General features: G+C 41.5%; 1 protein-coding gene across 1 annotated transcript in view; it reads right to left on the bottom strand.

The window, feature by feature from the left end:
• The window catches only part of RASA1 (RAS p21 protein activator 1), a 57365-nt gene extending 40194 nt beyond the window's left edge, over nt 1-17171 (bottom strand). Inside the window, exons 1-2 of the mRNA XM_080636948.1 lie at nt 16475-17171; nt 1649-1798 (exon numbers count right to left, since the gene is read on the bottom strand). Of these exons, the coding sequence (XP_080493074.1) occupies nt 1649-1798; nt 16475-16926 (602 nt within the window). The 5' untranslated portion in view covers nt 16927-17171. The remainder of the gene's footprint in view (nt 1-1648; nt 1799-16474) is intronic.
• Between the last annotated feature and the right edge of the window lie 3532 nt (nt 17172-20703).

The following is a 20703-nucleotide window of genomic DNA, read 5'->3' as shown; positions in this document are numbered from 1 at the left end:
GATGTAAGATGTTTACAAAGATGAATCTTCAGAGATGAAATCTAAAGCTTTTAGGCATATAGCACCGCAAGGCGAGTCAGAAAACAACGTAACTTTAAGGGCATAGGCTAGATCTTTTGACATTTTCTGTGAGATTTCCTGCTAAATTATTCAATACATTAGGTTCTAAATTAAATGCAGCGTTTCAGATTATTTTCTCAATCTTAGGTGAAACCTTTCTTCAGAACACTGAGCTAGCAAATACAGAAAGACTTCCATAATCACAGAAAATTCTGAAGGGAAAAGATTAAAAGATAATTATTTTCCTTCAAAATCCTTTCTATCACTGACTCACTGAAAAGGTAACACTTCAGTGAATAAAAGATTTAGTTTTGAAGGTTCATATGCTGCAAATCAGTCATATGCTGCATGAGCATATATGTTTGTATGCAACTTTCAAGAGGCACCAAAACTGTTAAAATAGTTTAAGACACTTTCATCTAAAATGTTGGGATTTCAGTTCCACGGAAATCTAATAAAAGTTTAATGTGAAAAATAAGAATTTTAGGGAACAAAATATGAGGGACATTTTTTATAAATGTAAGTTATTAAAATTAATCCAGGACTCTAAAACAGCACTAGGAAGCAAATATTAGCACAGTTTACTTTTCTGCTACTGCTACATAGTAACCAGTTACCCAACGCTGAGAAGCTGAAACTGTATCTCAGATCACAAGATGCAAACAAGATATTATTTGTGTGCTATATTGTTTGCACTTAAGAGGATTATGCCTTTCATGTTAATGGTACATCAGGACCTCTAACCACATTTCTTCACGCGGCAGATGCAACCAAATCCTCCCAGCGTTTGCAAACCATGAACATAGTGGCTCATATGTTAGCATTCTGTATAATTCCAACATTCAGAAGTTAAAGAAATGGCTTTGAATTTTTTTGTTGCTATCAAGGCAACATTTGCTTTCAAAAACATTTGCTTTCTGATTTGCTTTCTGTTTTGTAAAGATGAAAATATTCCATTTGCTGACTAACTCAACCTCTTCTCAATACACCTGATTTACACTAAGAATAAATGAACTTACTAATGTACACAGTTTGGAAATGATAAAATAATCCTAGTTAGAACACTGGATAAAGAGTTACTTGTATTTAGAACAACTAATTCTAGCACACACTGAGGTTGTTTCCAGCAAACCTTCAGATGAATAAATACATAATTCTCCTTATTTCTTCCTGGGTTTTGAGGGTTTTGGTTTCTGGCAGGGTTTTCCCTCAAAATTAAGGAAGCAACCACATGTGCCAGCACTTAAGTAAGTCTTGTGAGATACAATGGCTACTACGGAACAGACTCAATCACCTAGACTAACTAATAAAACCTACATGTTGTTATAAGCATATTCACAACCTCTGTGAATACACTTCAACAGCCAGATGTTGGGGTTTGATCACATTTTTATTCTTTAGCCTATAATTTTTAAACAGCATATCTTGAAACAATTAAACAGTAGTAAAAAGCTGTACCATGCAAGAATAAACATATTGTTATAATACATATTGTTATAATACAATGATTATTTTCTGTTTGTACTCTATCGTGCTCTAAACCCAAAAGTAGATTACAGTATTTTAAAAGAAAACATTTAATTCTCACCTAAAATGATTGACATTTGTTTTACTAAGGAATGAAAGCACAAATGAACCTGGTCTCCGATCACTCTCTCGAATAAGGTAACTTCCAGGTTTCCCAGCTTGCCGAAGACGTTCTTCTGCAATTGTTCTGTCAAGTTTTCCATGATACCACCTGAAAAAGAGAGTAACAACGGATGTCCCTTAGAATGCCAGGTTTTTGTATATTCTGACAGAACAGACCTATAAAACTACCAAAAGCTTTCAGTCAGAACTGATGTAACTCTAAAGCTTTGATTTAAAGTTATAGCAGCTTTACATGCTCAGCCTCCTAGTTTACTTATTTCAAAGAAACAGTATTTTTAAGGCAGCATAGTTTTTCCAACATTGCTTCTCCCCATGAAGCACCCAAAGGGTGGATTCTCAATCCATATACCATGAGCTTTTCTCTCCTCCTTAATTTGCTTATTTTAAATAAAGAGAACCAGAAGTGAGTGATCGGACTTGGAAGACTTGATTTTAAGCCTACACAGGCTGGATTTTATAAAAGCATAAACTAAGAAATAAATTGTAACAACCTGTTTCCAGGCTGTCACAGATGCTGCTGTAGCAAAGCCTGCACTGAACTGGAGTGACAGCAGTCACCAGACCACCATCCAGGCCCAAAACAGTCTTTCCTAATCACAATGTCAATTAAAAGCACGTGCAGATGTGTGGCAAATCACAGACTGCAAAACATGACAAAGAAACACTTCAGTCTGAAGTAAAGGTTAGGCTGTTACCATTTAAGCATTCATTTGCCTTACCTTCAGCTTATATACACAGTTTTCATCAGGACACTCATTCTACTCCAAATGAAGCAACAGGTTTATAAAAGAAAGAAAAAAGACCAAAGCAACAGCAATGTGAGCACCATTCAAATATAAACACAAGCATTGCTCTCATCACCCTCACAGCCACAGCATGTTCCAGAACTACATACTGTAGTAACTTATTGGCTCTCCATCCATCAACTAGCTATGCTTAATTCAGTCTTTCATTTCTACACTCAAGAAAACATCAGCTTCCATAGAGCCACTGTTTTAGACAATTTAAATCCATTACCACTTCACAACATTTGCTTTTTAGTTCTGACAGTTCACATATGTCTTGCACGAGTCACAAAAAATGCATTTTGAATGACAGATGCAAATGGCCTTTTGAACTAATATACATGATAATACCAAAAAGTGCACAAGATTACAGTTCCAAAAAAATTAATAGCTGGGCTGTTGATAAAATCTAACCAGAAGCATTTATTTATTTACGAAAAGGAAGCAAAAGCTTTGAGAGCTTTTGTCAGAATGAAAACCAGGTAGACCAAACCGGTAAGTACTATTCATACCAGCAAAAGCAGCACCAACACAGATACTGTTTACCCTGGCAAAGCTCTGTGCTTGCTAGTATGGCTCTCTTTTGCTTCTCTTCCTCGTCCTGATCAAAACAAGTTAAATCAGAAAAAGTGCTGCTGTGTCTGTACAACATACAACTCAAGGCTGCTGCAGGCCCAGATCCTGCCTCATAACATTCCAGGAACTTTCCTGATCATGAAATTCGTTGAAGTCAACATTCCACAAAGCCTATTTTAAACTAACAATAGTTTCACTAAGGACTTATCTGTTCCTATTTATCACACATTTGAGAGAAATAATCCTAACTCTATCAACAGACACGTTGCATTACACTGACAAAGGCACGCTTTCAAAATGGGAAGGTGGGACTGCTATTAAGAATGCAAATTACTAATAAAAAATATACTAGGAAAACAGGCACAGATTGCTTGCAACAAAACATTCACATTTTCTATAAGGGATTTCTTACAAATATAGCACAAACTTGGGTGTTCCAATTTTAAGACCAGAAGCTTTGAAAAAAAAGGACACCTTGCTAGTGACAACAATATATATTGGAATATCCCATACACTGGATCATTTGCTCTAACAGTGAACAGGAGATAGGTAGATGGATAGATAGATGATTGATTGATAGATAGATAGATAGATAGATAGATAGATGAGATGCTCTCCCACTCAACAGTTTTACATTAAGTCTAATAGAAGACACTGCGTGGTAAAGCTGAAGCAGGGTTAAATTATTTGCTCCTCCATTTCAGAAAAGGTTTGTTTTCCAAAATAAAAAATACGTAGTTAACTGCTGAGTGCAGTCAAATTCAGTGTCACTGAGCACATCTGAAATATTAAAAGCTGACAGGAAATGAACTGTATTTTACAGCTTGCACAGATTAATGTAATGCCCAAATTACCCTGTACCACTACAGAAATAAGTATTAGTACTGAATTTAACAACCAACTGATATAAAGATACATATGGCAGTGAAGCCATTAATATTGAGCAATGACAGCAGAAAACAGAGGAAGTGATATCCTCAGGAAGTCTCTAAGGTAGAATACATCTTTAATAAACCGGATACACACTTAAGTACAAACTTTAAAGACACCAATTCAGTACGCAAAACGCTTGTTGATGAAAAAAATCCTGCATTTTCCCAGAGAGCAGAATTACATTACTAGACAGAACCACTTTATTCAAGCAATACACAGCCTAAGGGTGTTGAAAGACTTCATTTTTAGAAGCGCAAGTCTTATATTTCATCCAGGTATCACCTCACCTGTTTTCCACATTATATGAAAAAGCATTGTGCAACTTTATATCATTAACTAATTTGATAGCAAACAGTAAAGACTTTTTTTACAGTACTCAATCTGGTTTAAGGAAATCAAGTGCTCAATTAAAGACTGGCTTTTTTATTTTTTTTTTTTTAACACTTCAGTTCAAAGGTTGTGAGATTTTATTGCTTTGAAATACATCCATAGATCAATCTTCCTCTGAATACTGGCTAACGTACTGAGCACAAATTCATAGTAGTGAAAAAAAATTAGTAACACTTAAGTTGTATTATCAGCATTAAAAGAAGCACAACAGAAATAACTAAACTACAGGACTTGCCCTACTTGTAATTTCATTAGAGAACAGAGAGCAGAACACTAAGAAGGAAAGCACCAGGCTACCATAAATTCTGAAACAAAATAAATCCAGATCCTCTGGCTTTATTCCCCAATCAGGTATCTCAATGAAGATCAAGTTCAGTGCTTTTTGAAAAAACATCACAAGAAACTACCTTTCCCTCTTCAAGTTTTATAGGTCAGGATCAACAATTCTGGCATTTTGTAACCGTGACAGTTTCAAGTTTAACGTGCTCACAGTCAGAAGCAATGCTGATCCAGATCTCTTGATTTACACTGAATATAGCTTCTGGGCAGACATCAAAGGGAGTCCTAAGTACTACCTACAGTACACTACGAGTCTCATTAAAGGAATTAAGGTTTGGGTAGGAAGGTATCTAGCTGTTTGTGAATATGAAGTTGCCCCTGTGGCTGTGACCAAATGTGTGCACTCAAAACCATAATGTGTGCACCAGCACCATCACTGCCAAAGACAATCCCTATTATTTCTACTCAGTCACCTCTGCTTGCTTGCTTAGTCCTTCCTAGGAGCATTTTTGTATTTCTAACGTCAACTTTGCAAATTTTTAAATGCTGACAATCCACAGTGTTTTGAGCACACATAATTAAATGACATTCTCAATCACAGCTAGTGCTCTGACAATACAATAGCTATTATGAGGCACATTAAAAGAGAAAACCAAGTAGCCTTACAACATAATCTTACGGAGTGATTCAATCAATTACCAACTATATATCACAATTTAGGTGCTTGCTTCTGTGACCACTCATTTAACTGCTGTAACCATGCATTTAACTGCTGTAACAAAACCTCTAGAATGGTTCTGTATTTTGCTTCTAAGAAAATACCAATAATAGGCTCCCATGCTTCACAAGCCAGTCAGAAGCTCTGCAAGAATGCCCTCCCATGTGCCAATTTAAATCAAAAGCAGCATGTTCAGAACTCCAACCCAGTGTATCACAATGTTAATCATAGCAAACAGGCAGAAGCAGGCACAATAGTGTCAGAAACAGCTTACGTATCCATACAAGCAACACAGAGCTGCACTGGAGTGGTCCTCAAGCTACACCCACAAGCCATTAACCTCATGAAATGAGCTGCACTGCAGTTAGAGCTGTTATCTCCAGCCTACAAACAAGAGCTCCTTAATTTTCCATCAATGCATGGAAGGTGCTGGCTATCAGACACCCAGTCACACCAAAAAGCACTTTCTACTGTGGGTAGGAATGCAACTACACTGCAACCCTTTACAAGGTCATGGTACAGCAACAGGACTTCTGTCCCCCAATATGGATGCCCCACAAGGTCCATGCAAGGCACAGGCTCTTTACAAAGAGGTAGCAGATGGTGAATATATATCATCTGAAAGGAGGCAGCTGCTATTATGTGCGGAAGCATGTCACACTGTTCAACCAAATCCTTTTATTTACATATTTCTTTTTTACACATGGAAAAAGCAAATATTATGAAGCTTTGTTGTTCCACTAAAAGATTCTGCTGTTGCAGTATGCTGAAATTTTTACTTAGGAATGCAGTAGGTAAGGGAGCAGGAAACGCAGGAGAGAGTGCTGAAGGGGTGTAAAAGTGTTTTTCAGCGACATAATACAAATGTAGGTGTTGAAAACAGCTGCAGTGCAGACCTCTATTTCCGTCTAGAAAAAGTTATGGTGCACAGGAAAAACAGTCATCAAATGCCATATCCACTTCACTCAAAGCTCTGCTGAGCCACACCTTGCTGCTTCAACAAAATCCACGGGAGGAATGGAAAATTTCCACGAGTCATGGTCAGCACTCCCCTCCTACCAATTCGGTCACTGCCTTAGTACCCTGCACATGGTACCAATTCTTGCTACCGCCTCCTGAGAACATGAGCTCTGTTCCCATTTTACTGTGAGGGTGGTGAAGCACTGCAATGGGCTGCCCAAGGAAGTCGTGAATGGTCTGCCTCTGACAGTGTTCAAGGCCAGGTTGGACAGAGCCTTGGGCGACACGGTCTAGAGTGAGGCATACCTGCCCATGGCAGGCGGGTTGGAACTGGATGATCTTAAGGTCCTTTCTAACCCAAACCATTCTACGATTCTATAAAAGGACAGCAAGAACAACTACCTTGAACTGGGAAAATCCTCAATTTCAAATGGCACAAAGAAACCTCAAGTAGGGCTTCTTGAAGACAAAGGTTAGAAAAAAAAACCAAAAATGCCCAAAACCAACCAACCATCAACAAAAAACAAACAAAAAAAAAACAAACCCACAGCAAAATATCCCATATTCTGATTTGTTTCTTCTTATTCTGTTGACACCAATCAAACCCCCCCTCAAGTTTTCCATCTGAAGACTTGATGCTCTATTCACCATTCAAGTTTCATTTCAGTCTTGCAGTTTTTCTCAGCCTAAAATGCATTCTTAGTTTTACCATTTTTATCCAAACTCTGCCTTTTAACACTTTATCCCTCATCTTTGCCAGATTTGTAAGGCTGCATTACCTCCTTTACGCACATTATTTGTAGAGATTAAATTAAGGTAAGCTTCACTCAGACTTCACTAAATTCATATCCTTCTTCTGTCCTGTTAGTTACCAGTCAATAGTAATCAAATTTTGGCTAAGCATCTGCAGTTCCCACATCACAAAAAACTTCCTGCCAGAAAAAGCTCTGCAAATATGTATGAGCTACTACATGAATGCAGCTTTAAGATAACAGAACAGGAGTTGAAACTAACTTGAAGCAAACTAAGTGTTCTTTGTCCAGTTAGCATGAAATCAAGTGTTAGACACTGTTCTAGGAGAGAGAGGGTGGGGTTTTTATCCCTTTTGCATCCCCATGCATTTTTCTAAGAGGCAGCACAAGGCATGTTACCACAGAATCATAATATCAGCTTGGTTGGAAAAGACCTTTAAGATCATCAAGTCCAACCTTTACCCCAGCACTGCACTGACAAGGACACCATTAAACCATGTTACTGAGGCCCTCACCTACACAATTTGTGGACACTTCCAGGAACAGTGATTCCACCACTGCTCTGAACAGCGTGTTCCAATGCCTGACTACCGTTTTGCAGAAGAAATTATGCCTAATATCCAGGAATATATCCTTAACCTCCCCTGGCACAGCTTCTGGCTGTTTCCTCTTGTCCTATCACTTGTTCCTTGGTAGAAAAGACCAGCCACCTCCTGGCTTCATCTTCCTTTCAGGTAGTTGTAGAGAGCAATAAGGTTCCCCTGAGCTTTCTCTTCTCCAGACTAAACCTCCAGTTCCCTCAGCCGTTCCTCATCACACTTGTGCTCCAGGCCCTTCACCAGCTCCACTGCCCTTCCCTGGACCCACTCCAGCAATCCAGTGTCTCTCTTGTAGTGAGGGGCCCAGAACTGAATGCAAGATTCAGGATGTGGCCTCATCAGTGTTGCACATACCCATGCAAGCCTAACAAAGAATAACTGTGCTTTTCTTGTTCAGCTGTTCCAAAACCCCTTAGAAACAGCAAGTGAAAAACTGAACCATGTCACACTTCAAGGCTAGGAACCAGACAACTAACTACACCACAGGCACACCTTGGTATCCAATCTGATAACTGTGTCATCTGCAAACACCTCTGAAAGAAGCCACTAAAACATTTTCAGCAGCGTTTACATCAACTCTGGGCTAGAACAAAAGAGATCAACAAACAACCTTGGTACATCTTAGCAAAAAGACTATGCAAAGATGAAAGAACAAGATAAACATACAGCCAAAAAGCAATACACTTAAATAACTTCACTAATGAAGAAAGGTTCTAAGTTTCAAATGCTGTAACAATGCTATAAGCTTTAATAAACAGAGGTGAGACAACAGCATAATATCCAACACAGCCAAAAGATTTGTTCCAATCCTACCTGATACATATTTATTGACAAGAAGAATGATTGATTGCCTATCTCACTTTCGCAAAGTCACAAATAAGCAGATGAAATATAGCTAATCTGGCTGGAAAAACACCTCTTGAAACAGTTTGCATTTTCTTACTGAAGGATCAGCTTAGGAAGTGAATTCTGGAACACATTAAAGCTTTTAGCAAGAAACTTCCCATTTTCACAAGCTTCCAACTTGCGCCCTTAGGTTAAAACCAGGCCTTTTTTCTGTTTGAACTAAGAGTAACTACTACAGAAACAATGTTAATACTGCTACACAAACCAGCAGATACTCTGTGGCAACAATCAATGAATTTCTGAGACTATCATCTTGCCTGTCATTCCTCTCATGAAATGTACCAGAGGCTCCTTCACGTTCCTCCTCCTTTCAACTCACCACCTCTAACCAAGCACAAGTTTTTGTGCTGTGTTCCACTCTCACCTCCTCTCGCAGCCTGGAATGTCTCTTTAGAGAGGCACATCACGCCCATGTATAGGTAACTACTTCTATAATGAGGAATCCCTGACAGTTATACATTAGATATCAAAGACAGGGACAGTGCCTGAGTTAATAGATGCCCAACACTTCCCACATGCACAATGAACAACATTAAGGGAATATAACCTAGACAGTACAATCCATACAAGGAATCCAACCGTGTGACATAAAAGAATTGTGTGTACAACTAGAACTACGAAAAGGAAAAATAAAAAAAATAAAATAAAAAAAACCCCAACCAAACTGTTCTAGATTTGAATATAGAACAAGAAGATTATTAGAGAGGCTTGATAAAATTTTGCTTTTTAGAATAAGGACATTTCTCTGATATTTACATCCAAAGAGTAGAAAGAACAACAAAAAAATCTCCATCAATGCTTAGACAGCACAAAATCATGGAATCACAGACTGGTTTGGGCTGGAAGAGACTTAAAGCTCATCCAGTTTCAACCCCCTGCATCATCAGCAAGTTTGCTGATGACACCAAACTGGGTGGTGAGGTGGACACTTCAGAAGGCAGAGCCATCTTGTAGAGACCTGGGCAGCTGGAAGAGCAGGCTGGTGAGAACACTAAGGAGTTTAACACAGCCAAGTACAAGGTCCTCCTGCTCCTGAGATGGCACAGTCAAAGAGCCCAGTCCAGACTGGGATCTGTGGGGCTCAGAGCAGCCTGGCTGACAGGGACCTGGGCATCCTAGTGGACAGGGAAATGAACACAGATTGGCAGTGTGCTGCTGCAGCAAAGAAGGCGAATTGGATCCTGGGCTGCATCCAGAGGGGCATTGCCAGCAGATAGAGAAGTGATCATTCCACTCTACCCAGCTGCCACGCTGCACATGAAGTGCTGCATCTGGTTCTTGTCCCCATGATATGAGAAAGATGCAGACAGACTGGAGAGGGTGCAAAGGAGAGTCAGGAGATAATAAAAGGGCTGGAGAACCTGCCCTATGAGGAAAAGACAAGGAGTTAGGTCTCTTCTCTCTGGCAAAGAGAAGGCTCAGAGGGACCTCATCATACTACTTCTTGTTTTACAGTGAGAACAGTCATTCATTGCAACAACCTCCCCATGGAGGAAGGAAAACCTCACTGGAGGTTTTCAAGATGCAGCTGGACAGGGTGCTAGATAATACCAGTTATGTTCCCTTTCCCACCACAGATTGGACCAAACCATCTTTCGAGGTCCCTCCAAACCTAGGTTGTTTTATGGTTCTCTAACTAGTATATTCCAACCCCAACAAAAGTGTATACTTACAAACACCCACACCCCCCCCCAGACATTTAGGGCTTGAGGATGAACAGCTATTACTATTTAACAAAAAAGGAAATCCTAACAAGAAGAACTGATTTCGTATGAGGCTGGCTTGAGAAGCAGGTGAAAAGACTGAAATTTTAAGATTAAAATTACTATTTCAGGGCCTGATCACCACAATAATCAGTCTGCTAGCTTACCAGCACTTTTCTGTACCAGTACTAGAACTGAGTATCCTGAGGACCTTGATAATCCATTCCTGAAATATGACTGGAGTTTTCAAGTTAATATAGCAACATTGATTTTTATACTTTAATTTGTACACACTAATACTTGCAACAAAATCATACCTTAGAAGGAAAAGGTAGATATTTCAAGCAAATCACACGTCGTGTTTCAGCCACTCCTCTCAGTTTTGTATTTTCTGTGCACTTGGTAACTCTATCCCAGCATCCAGGTCATTCATCAAACTGTTAAATAGTGCTGGCCTCTGCGTACACCCTGGGTGTCCACCTGGACTTTGTGCTGCTGATCACCACCCTCCAGGACCAATTTCAATCCACCTCATTGTCCATTTGTCTAACCTGTACACTGCCAACTTGTCTATGAGCAGTCTATTGGACATGGTGTCAAAAGCTTTACTAAAGTGGAGGTAAACTCTCCCTCTTTCTCCCTGAGCCAGTGACCTCACTGTAGAAGGCTGTTACATTGGTTAAGCATGACCTTCACGCTGACTACTCATCACCACCTTCCACACAAAACAGACTCATGTAAGAACAGAAGTGTTTTTATGCTCCAGCACAACAGAGCAGATATTTTACATAAAAATAAAAAAATACTAAAGACTGCCTGCAGCCTTGATATTGTATTTAAAAGTATATAAAACAGTATGAATATATAGAACTTGTCAAGCACTGGTTAACATTTTATTGGTACTGACCATACTCTGGAGGGACACACAGTCATTTCACTGTAACACTTCTACGAAGCACAAAGATAATATTATAGGAGATGCCTTCTCCTCTCTCATACTGTGCCTACCAGTAAGACAAATACCAAGGTGGGTTTTCTTTTGTTTGTTTTGCTAAAGAAGAAAGAAAGATGTGTGAGAAAATGGAAAACTACCATAAAAGCCCTAAGAATTTACAGCTGAACCAACAGATGAGGTCCTACACTGAAGAGACCCATGACTCCCAGAAAAAAATTTGTGTTCTTCCCTGCTCTGCAGTCACAAAACATTAAGACGATAAAAGGTGAAGAAATACAGCACAATATTATGCTTCTCAATAGGGCAGACCAGTAGATGAAGTGCCCAGGTCCCACAGTGAAGTTCTGCAAGTCAATATACGACACAAAGCAAAAACTAGGTGAAGTGCAGGTCAAGAGACTCTATTCACTATTTAAACAAAATGACAATATCTGATGTTAACTTGAAATACTGACTAAATGACTGAAAAATCATCCTCAAACTTTTTCTGGCATCAAATACTGTTCCACTTCTGGTTTTCTTCATCTGCAGCGTTCATTTATATACATATCTAACATACTCAGTTTACTTACTGCTTCACTTCCTGTATATGGTTAGATATGATTCTGCTCTGCTGCTTTTAACCATCCATTTAAAACAGCACTTCTCATATCAGACAGTCAGCCAGACCTAAAACCAGATTTATGTTCAGGTCTATTTTGTAAGTGGCTAAATAAATATGCTAACCATCAACTTCAGAAAAGTAAGGTGTTTCCCTTCCGTGAAGAACAGGAATTAATAAAGAAATTATCTAAAAAAGAAAAGTTGACCTGCCAACCACAGTAGCTGCTAAAGAGAAAAGAAACCTCAGACACTAAAATCAAGTTACATCACACTACATTTTTTGTTTATACACTACCTAACTGAATATGCCAATATTACCTCCCCTCAGCTTTCAGTGCAACAGATTCATTCACTGGTATGGAAAAGGGCCTTTAGCCATGATTCAGGAGAAAAAAAACCCTCCTTTTCATGAGTTACTGGAATGAACTAACACTGCAAAACTCTGGACATGCCACCTTTGACACTTACGTGAAGAAACTAGAACTTCACACTAAGTTCAGGTTGATCTAGTTTAATGCAGTCCATGCTGATTTAATGTTTCTCTATCCATCTCTATCTTCAGCTCTTTTTCTCACCATTGTGTTGCCTCAACAGGCACCAAGGGCTGTAAGAACACATCTCCTTTGGGTAATATATGTTTTAACCAGACAGTTTAACCGGACAGCCTATTTCATTTTGTATGGTTGATAGCTTTCAATTTCAACTGATACCCATTTCAAACTTATAACCACTGTTCATAAAACACCATATGAACATGCTTGTGTTGCTAGAATATACTGGATCTGCTTCTGCCACATGACTGCACACTAAGATCTAAAATAAATTTGTTAGCTAAGATTTTTCGTCAAATACATAAATAACAATAATTCTACATACCACTGGTTTACCATCAAATTAAACAGCATTCATTATTAAATCCAAAGGCATTCACACTATTTCAGCCGCTGTCAGTGAGTTCTGCAAATGGGGTAGAAAGCACAGGGGAAAAAATCTACCAAAATAAACACAGAGTTGCCCACTTATCCCCTAACATCCTGTGCCTTCCACCTAGCATTAAGCTAGAGCATCAACATACTGCTGCTGTGCTCCTGAAAAATGAAACCCCACACATGCACTGAACAGACAAGCCCTCAGTCAGTTTCACTCTGGATCAAAAAAGATAAACATCAACCTTGCTTGGGGATTTTGCGTTTGTGAACAAAGAGAACCTGCTGCATACCATCTCCTCCCACTGCCAGAAAATTAAAGAAAACACATTAAGAGAAGGCACACTCCCCTTTTTGTTAGGTACATGGAAAAGAGAAGAGGAAATTAATAGTATTAGGTGCTTGCTAGCAAAGACGAACACATCCTGACTACCCTGAACAAACTATATTTACAGCATCCTGATGGGAAGTGCAGAACTTGCATCTGCTTCACTTCCCATCTCTTCAGGTTAGTTACTGTAAAAGCCAGAATGTTGACTATACAGCATTTAAAAACTTATTCATGTTTACAGAAAACATTTGTAACATGGCCTAACACTTGCATTCTGGGAACTCACTCACATTTTGTTTGGTTTGTGTTTGTTGCTTTTTTAAATTCACAAAACAAGTTAGGAGATGAAAAACTGATAAAAGTTGTGTATAAGTTTGTGCCAAAAATTTCACTGTATTTTATACTTATCTAAGATTGGAGTATGAACACCAGCAGCATTTACCAGGTGTTCTTGGAGTCAGTAACCAAACACTCAGTAAATCCTGGAATGCATATCCATGGGAAGAAAAAGAAGCCTAGGGAGTCATCAGTGTTATGAAAGAAATAATGCCTTTTCATTCTTCAACACAGTAGTAATTTTATATCACAAAGCAAGGCCAGGAGTTAAAAATCACTCTCAGTTTTATGATGTACACATTATATTGTCAGCAATTAAGACAAAGAAACAAAACCATTTGACAGATTCGTGGAATTATCCATCAAGGCAACCCTGCATGCTTCCTATAAAAACTGAATGAATTAGGAGGAAGTGGGAAAGGGAGGAGCTGGCAGTTGTATTTAAACAAATGGAACAGCAGTTTTGAAATCACATTCAACTGGAGAAACTGAACCCAAGTTTAAATCACAATATCAACTACTGCTTTTAAAGACTTAGATTGGGCTTTTCCTTATGTAAAACTATAGATAATATTGATTTTTGTTTCTGGTAATAAATCAAGAGTTCAACTCAGTAGAAGCAGACGGTACGACGACAAAGAAAGGGCACTTCCAAAATAAAACAGCAGGACTGAAAGAATACAATTTACTACCGACATATGGCCAATTTAAATGACTTCACTGAGAATGGTAAAACCTGATGCTGTATAAATTAATTAAGGGATGAATGAAAGGGAAAAAGGCTTCTAATTATTTTAGCCAGCCAACTTCAATTTTTTTTATAGAAACACCACATAACTAGGATAAAATTACAAAGAAAAATGTTAAGTATATGCAGTCACAAACTTCTGATTTTTTTTTATTATTAAATGTATTTTATTTCTTGGATGTTTCTGTATTAAAGAATCCTCAAGAGAAAACCATTTAACTATAGAGCTATGCCCTTGGTCCTGCAAAAATGACAATGTCCCCTTTGTCTGAGTAAGGTAAGCAGCCTTGTAAACCAAAATAAAATCAGGGCCTCTGCAGTCTTCCCCTAGCATGCACTCCCTCTCAGAAATCCAACATCCTCTTTTATGAAAGTTCACCATCATGCTTGCATATGACTTAGAAGACAATATTCTGACTGCAAAATCCACTCAGAACTGTAGATGTGGTAACAATCACTAAATATCAAGCAGGTGACTGTTCACAAATAATTACCCCACTTCCTAAAAGCATTTCAAAAAGCTCAGTTTTTGGCTTTCGCCTCAGTTCTCTGAGGAACTTTGCTGGGTTTAACAGAAGAAGCAGTGTGATCTTTCAGAGAGAAAAACAGACAAGCAGAATTCTGTTATCTTGCCACCTTGGCACACCATAATGAAGAAGTAACTTTGCTTTTATGTGCTCCTATTTTCCTCCTTATCCTTTGTCAAACCTGCCTAATCCTATTTGTAGCTCATTAGGAGATTCTACAAGACTATTCAAACACTGTCTTCACAAAAGAAGGCCTTAATGTTTACAAACTTCCACAAGAAGTACAGAAATTAAAAGAATAAAGGATTACTAGGAAGGCTGTCAAAGTTCGAGAGATTAAGCTAAAAGAAATACTGTAATGTTACATGTTATGTTCTCCTTACTACAGCAATGGCTCCTGAAACCCTGGAAGGATGTGAAACAGCGCAGAAGTTAATACTCTCTGTCAGCAAGAGAATGCAAAAACTAAAAAAACACAACCCAAATTCAGATGGGTTTTCAGACTAACTTTGTGACCAGTATCTTGGATACATTCTGCCACCCTGGACCTCAAAACCCAAAAATATCAACTATACTCACTGTAATTTCAGGAACAATATATGCGTAGATACTGATGAAAGCAATTAAAGCCTTTCAAGCAATTTCACTTTGAGGAGAACATGGCACCTGCTCAAGGGCTACCTTCTGTTCTAACAGAAGCCTTGCAAGCACTCTGCTTGAACCACAGACCTTCTAGTTAAATCCAAAGATGGTGTTTAGGTATTTACTAATGGCATTAACCCTACATAACATTATTTAACCTTACATTTCAATATAAACACAAAACTGATCTGTCTCTGCTGCAGGATTCTTTCTATTACTAGCACTGTAGGAATATCTGATTAGCCTAATGGATAAGCATAATAACACCTAAGTGCAGGTTTACAGTGTTGGGCGTTGTTTTTTCCAACCGCCTCATCTCTCCAAACACAACCTACATAAAACCAACTTTATTCTATATTGGTTGAGCAGCAGAGCAATTAAGGCATTATTTATAAAAAAACAGCCTTTCTGCTGATGCTTTAGAATACGGAATTAGTTTTAATTCACTTTAAATCCATGATTCGAGACTGCCTGAATTCAGGAAAAAAAAAGACCAAGCACGTGTGCATGTCTGTATATGGAATGGAAATTCCAAGTATTACTTTTTTTTTTTTTTTTAAGTAATACAAGATGATGACACGGCATATGAATTATTTTATGCCTCGGATAGTACTTTTGTTCGCTTTTATTTCAAAAAGAGATTTATGGCTCTTCTAAGAAAGACCAGGGCGCTACCGGAGGCTGGAAAAGTCTCCCCAACAGGTAGTTAAACCACAACCGGAATAGCTCACTCTTCCGGGCAGCCTGATATGAAAACTTGCAGAACCCAAACCCGGCTACACGGCAGCGCCTGTTTCTCTCGGCGTTGACCCCGGCTGCTCCACCTCCGGGAGCAGGGGAGCCCCACGCCGCCGCGCTCGCCCTTCCTCTGTGCAATGGGGCGGCGAGACTCCCGTCCCCGGGCACCCCCGCGGCGGGGGCAGCCTTCCTGCTGGAGCGGAACCGGGGGAAGGGGGGGCCCAACTTCTGCGGGAGTTCCAAGCGGGACACACGCTTCCCACCTGGAAGGCCCCGCTGCTCAGAGGCCGGGATGGGGTTCAGAGGAGTGGGGGGCCAGGAAAGGGCCAGACCCGGGGGAGGGGGGCGGCTACTCACTGGTTGGTGGGGGGCGCGTTGAGCGGGATGGCCACCTCCTCTTCTTCGTACTCCGGCCCGTCCAGAGAGTCGCCTTCGTCCACAGTCCCCAGCCCCCCCGCTAACGGTGGCGGCGGTGGCGGCGGCGGCAACGGGGGGAAAGTGGCCGTGCCGGGATCGGCCACCCGGGCCGCCTCCAGTGCCTGCCCCGAGCCGCTCGCCGGAGGGGCAGGCCCTGTGCCCAGCTCCAGGATCCCCAGCACCGAGCACAAAGCCGGGCCACTCGGGGGGCCGGCTCCCGGGCTGCTGCTGCCGCCGTCACCACCACCGGGGCCGGGCGGGAAGGGGCCCTGCTGCCCCGGCCCCTTGCCTCGGCACACGGCGGGGTAGTGTCCCGGATCCGCGGCAGCTCCCGCGGTCCCGGCTGAGGTAACCGAGCCGCCCTCCTCACTCCCGGCCTCGGCCGCCATCATGTTGAGCCTCGCCCCCCCTCCGACCCCTCTCCACCGGCCGCCGCAAGCCGGAGAGGTGGCGACAAAGGGGCCCCGGCTCCCACCCCCCGCCCCGCCCTGGCGGGGAGCGGAGCCGGGACGAAGGCAAAACTTCCCCGGAGGAGACGGGCCACGAACAATACCCGGCTGGGTGGGGGCGCGGCAGCTTCGCAAGGCCGCGGCGCGGCTGCCGGGGAGAGGCTCCCGCGGCCCCGCGCTCCCTCCCCGCAGCCCGGCCGCGGACAGAGCGAGCGAGCACCGACACACCGCGCCTGCGCAGAGCGAACCCTGGCACGCCTGCGCGGGAGAGCGGGCTGGGGTTCTGCTCCCACAGGAATCGATCGAAGCGGAGGCCTCCCCCCGGCGCTGGGATAACAGCGGCGAGGGACGTGGAGCTGTAGGAATGAGACCAGAGGCGGCCACGGAGATGCTGCGAGGGCTGCAGCAGCTCTGCTCTAGAGACAGGCTGAGAGACCTGGGCTTGTTCAGCCTGGAGAAAACTCCTTAAGGGGAGACCTTAGAGCAGCTCCCAGTGCCTGAAGGGGCTACAAGAAACCTGGAGAGGGGCTTTTGACAAGGGCCTGTAGGGACAGGACAAGGGGGAATGGCGTTAACCTGACAGAGGGGAGACTGAGATGAGCTCTTAGGCAGAAGTTCTTCCCTGTGAGGGTGGTGAGGCCCTGGCACAGGTTGCCCAGAGAGGCTGTGGCTGCCCCATCCCTGGCAGTGCTCAAGGCCAGGTGGGCGGGGCTTGGAGCAAGCTGGTCTAGTGGAAGGTGTCCCATGGCAGGAGGTTGAAACTGGATGAGCTTTAAGGCCCCTTCCAACCCAAAGCAGCCTGGGATTAAAGAGGACCCTTCCCTTTGTTTTTTATTGCAAAGACATGGTATTCTGTCAGTAAGACTAAAAATAGTATCCTAGCATCTACACCATGCTTCTTGCCTTGTAAGAGCTGGGACTCCACTGCTGCTTAAACCTGCATTCTTCAGACTCCCAAGCCTATCTTCATCATTAATAATTGTGCTAATTTAAGTGGGTTTACTTGGCACATCAGCTTCACCTCTCCCATAACTACCTCTGTGTTCAAGAAAACATCGTGTGACATTACCAGGCAATAGAACATGTAGGTATCTTAGGATTTATTTATTTCATTCCCCTCCCACCCCCCACTGTTAAAAGAGCTGACAAATAGCGGCACGTTGACACTTGCATGTCTCGAGTGTTCTCAGAAGGCATCTAAACATTCAGGTTTTCAAAGCTTTGCTTTACCCAAAAGTATTAAATGAATTTTTCCTGAGGCCACTAAAACAAACTACTGCTCCCACTTTCACAGCTCCCCAGCCAACCTCTTTTTATCTGCTGAAATTAAGTTTTCATATCTTGCCTTCTAAAGGCAAAATCTGCTTCCAGTTACACCACTAAGATCTGTGGAATTATGCTGGGTTTGTGCCCAGTGTGAGTGAAAGAAGAGGCTGGCTCCACCAGCCCTTTTTTCACAGCACTTTAACGTGTTCATCCGCAGCTGTTTGTCTTTTTAAGACTTTACAGTTTCAACAGCGATCTCTTACAACTGATTTTGCATTACCACTTTCCAGTGTTATAAATGTAATGTCAAACAATGCTCTATCCTGCCACTTCTGCGGGTTTCTCTTTGCTGCTGTTTGCTTTCCCTTACAGATGTTTAAACAAAATTATTTTAATGCAGCCTTGTAGCTGTTTTGGTAGTGATATGCCTAAATATAGAAATGTAGTGTAAATATGTATAAGGTTCCCTTGACGAAGCTGGCTTTTCTAAGTGCCTCCCAGGGCAGTAGCATGTGTATGGGCGCACAATGTGTGTATGAAGGCTAAAAGGACAGCTATGCTAAGGATTTCATAGAATCATAGAATCAACTGGCTTGGAAAAGACCTTTAAGATCATCAACCTTTCCCCCAGCATTGCCAAGACCACCGTTAAACCATGTCACTGAGGGCCTCATCTACACAGTTCGTGAACACTACAGTGAGTCCACCGCTGCCCTGGGCAGCCTGTTCCAATGCCTGACCACCCTCGCTGTGAAGAAACTTTTCCTAATCTCAAATCTAAACCTCCCCTAGTGCAGCTTTAGACTGTTACCTCTTGAATGGGGCTGTGTGGCTGTGCCAGTCCTTCAGGAGGTTTATATTGAGGAAGGCACTTTTAAATTTGGCGAGGATTCCGCAGAAGGAGGGCTTTTAGTGAGATCAGATGACCTGTCTCTGCTTCTGACACAATGTTTCTGTTCACTTTGCAGGCAAATTGCCTGGGTCGCTCTGTGCTGCAGGTAACACAAATTACCCTGCATTTCCTCCTTCTTAAATTGACTCCAGTTACCCAAGCCTTCATGAGACTTTATTTACATGAATATATTTGCGTGAAGGAACAAATATATTTTTCTTGATATTTCTCATCTTTTTCTGAAATCCCCAGTGTAAATGATGCTAGGATAGTTAGTCTTCCATCTCTGCAGTATGCATGGCATCAGGCTAGATTCTCTGGAAAGCCTACTTGCATGTTCCGTAGAGTCGGTTTGCAGGATAGTGAATCTGTGATTATACAGGATTTCTTCTCTGCCAGCTATTGGGTGTGATGTCCCTTACGCTTGGACTAGAATTGAAAGGTCAGAGCACAGGTAGATTAAGATTTTTCTGACCTAATTTGAAGACCAATCTATAGAAAGGCCAAAACTGAGTCTGACAGGTAGAAGTACATTGTTGCATGTATGTTAATGCTGCCATTAAAACTACCTGCTCATTTGTTGATTTATGGTAAATAAAATACTTATCTCAGGATTCTGGCCATGGAAGGCTTACGGTCTGTGCTGTTCATGTAAATAAAACTGAGTGGTCCCAGGCACTTGAATAATGGTTGTCTGCAGAGTCCGGGGTGTAGTAACCTTTTCTGCTCTTCCCGTGAGCATATCACAGGCTGACAGTGTACCACTTGGCTTGAGATCCCCTGCATACTCACAGGGAAGCTTCATCCACTAGTGTGGAGTACATGCAGCCATAATTGCCATTATTTTATTGATAGTGACGGCTGTCCTTCACACATATAAGAGTCTGAGATCCAAAAGTAACTCTTCCAGTGTAGTTGCAGGTGAATTTCAGTGGCATTGAGGCCTTTGAACAACACTCTTATATCAGAGACCCTTGTTTATGTAGGATACATGCGCTGTACCACTCATAACACTGGTGGGACTGGTCTAATTGTATGTACCGTAATGATGACAGTGATGAGATGTTCCAGACAGTGATTAAAAACTCGATTTTTCAGGCTGGGTTTGTCACTGATTTGCATGGCCTTGGGCAAGTCATTTGAACAAGGTTACACTTTCTCCATCAGTAAAGTAAGAAGCTATTTCACAGATGTGTCAGAGGATTAATTGGGTTTTTTACTGCATTTGAAAGCTGTTAAACATAATGCTTATTAGAATGAAAAGCCATGTGAAGTGAATGATGCAGTATTTCAGTCATTTACAGACAAAGCATTACTTGGACCATGGATACAAACACAGTTTTATCCTTCAATTTCACTCCTTATTTCAGCATAAAACTTCTCCTCCTCTCCTCCTTTTCTACATTCCTCCTTTCTTCCTCTCATCTTCTCCTCCTCTCCTCTCTGTGCAGTTTGTTTCCACTTTTCCAAAGTGTTCTCCTATCTCAGAAATAAATGGCAGCAGGGAAATTGTCAATCTTTCTATTGCAGGATGGAGTGGTAAGAGAGCAGCCTTCCTGTAA

Source organism: Psittacula echo (assembly GCF_963264785.1).
Source record: "Psittacula echo genome assembly, chromosome: Z".
NCBI lineage: Eukaryota > Metazoa > Chordata > Aves > Psittaciformes > Psittacidae > Psittacula > Psittacula echo.
This window is presented reverse-complemented; position numbering and strand designations above follow the sequence as displayed.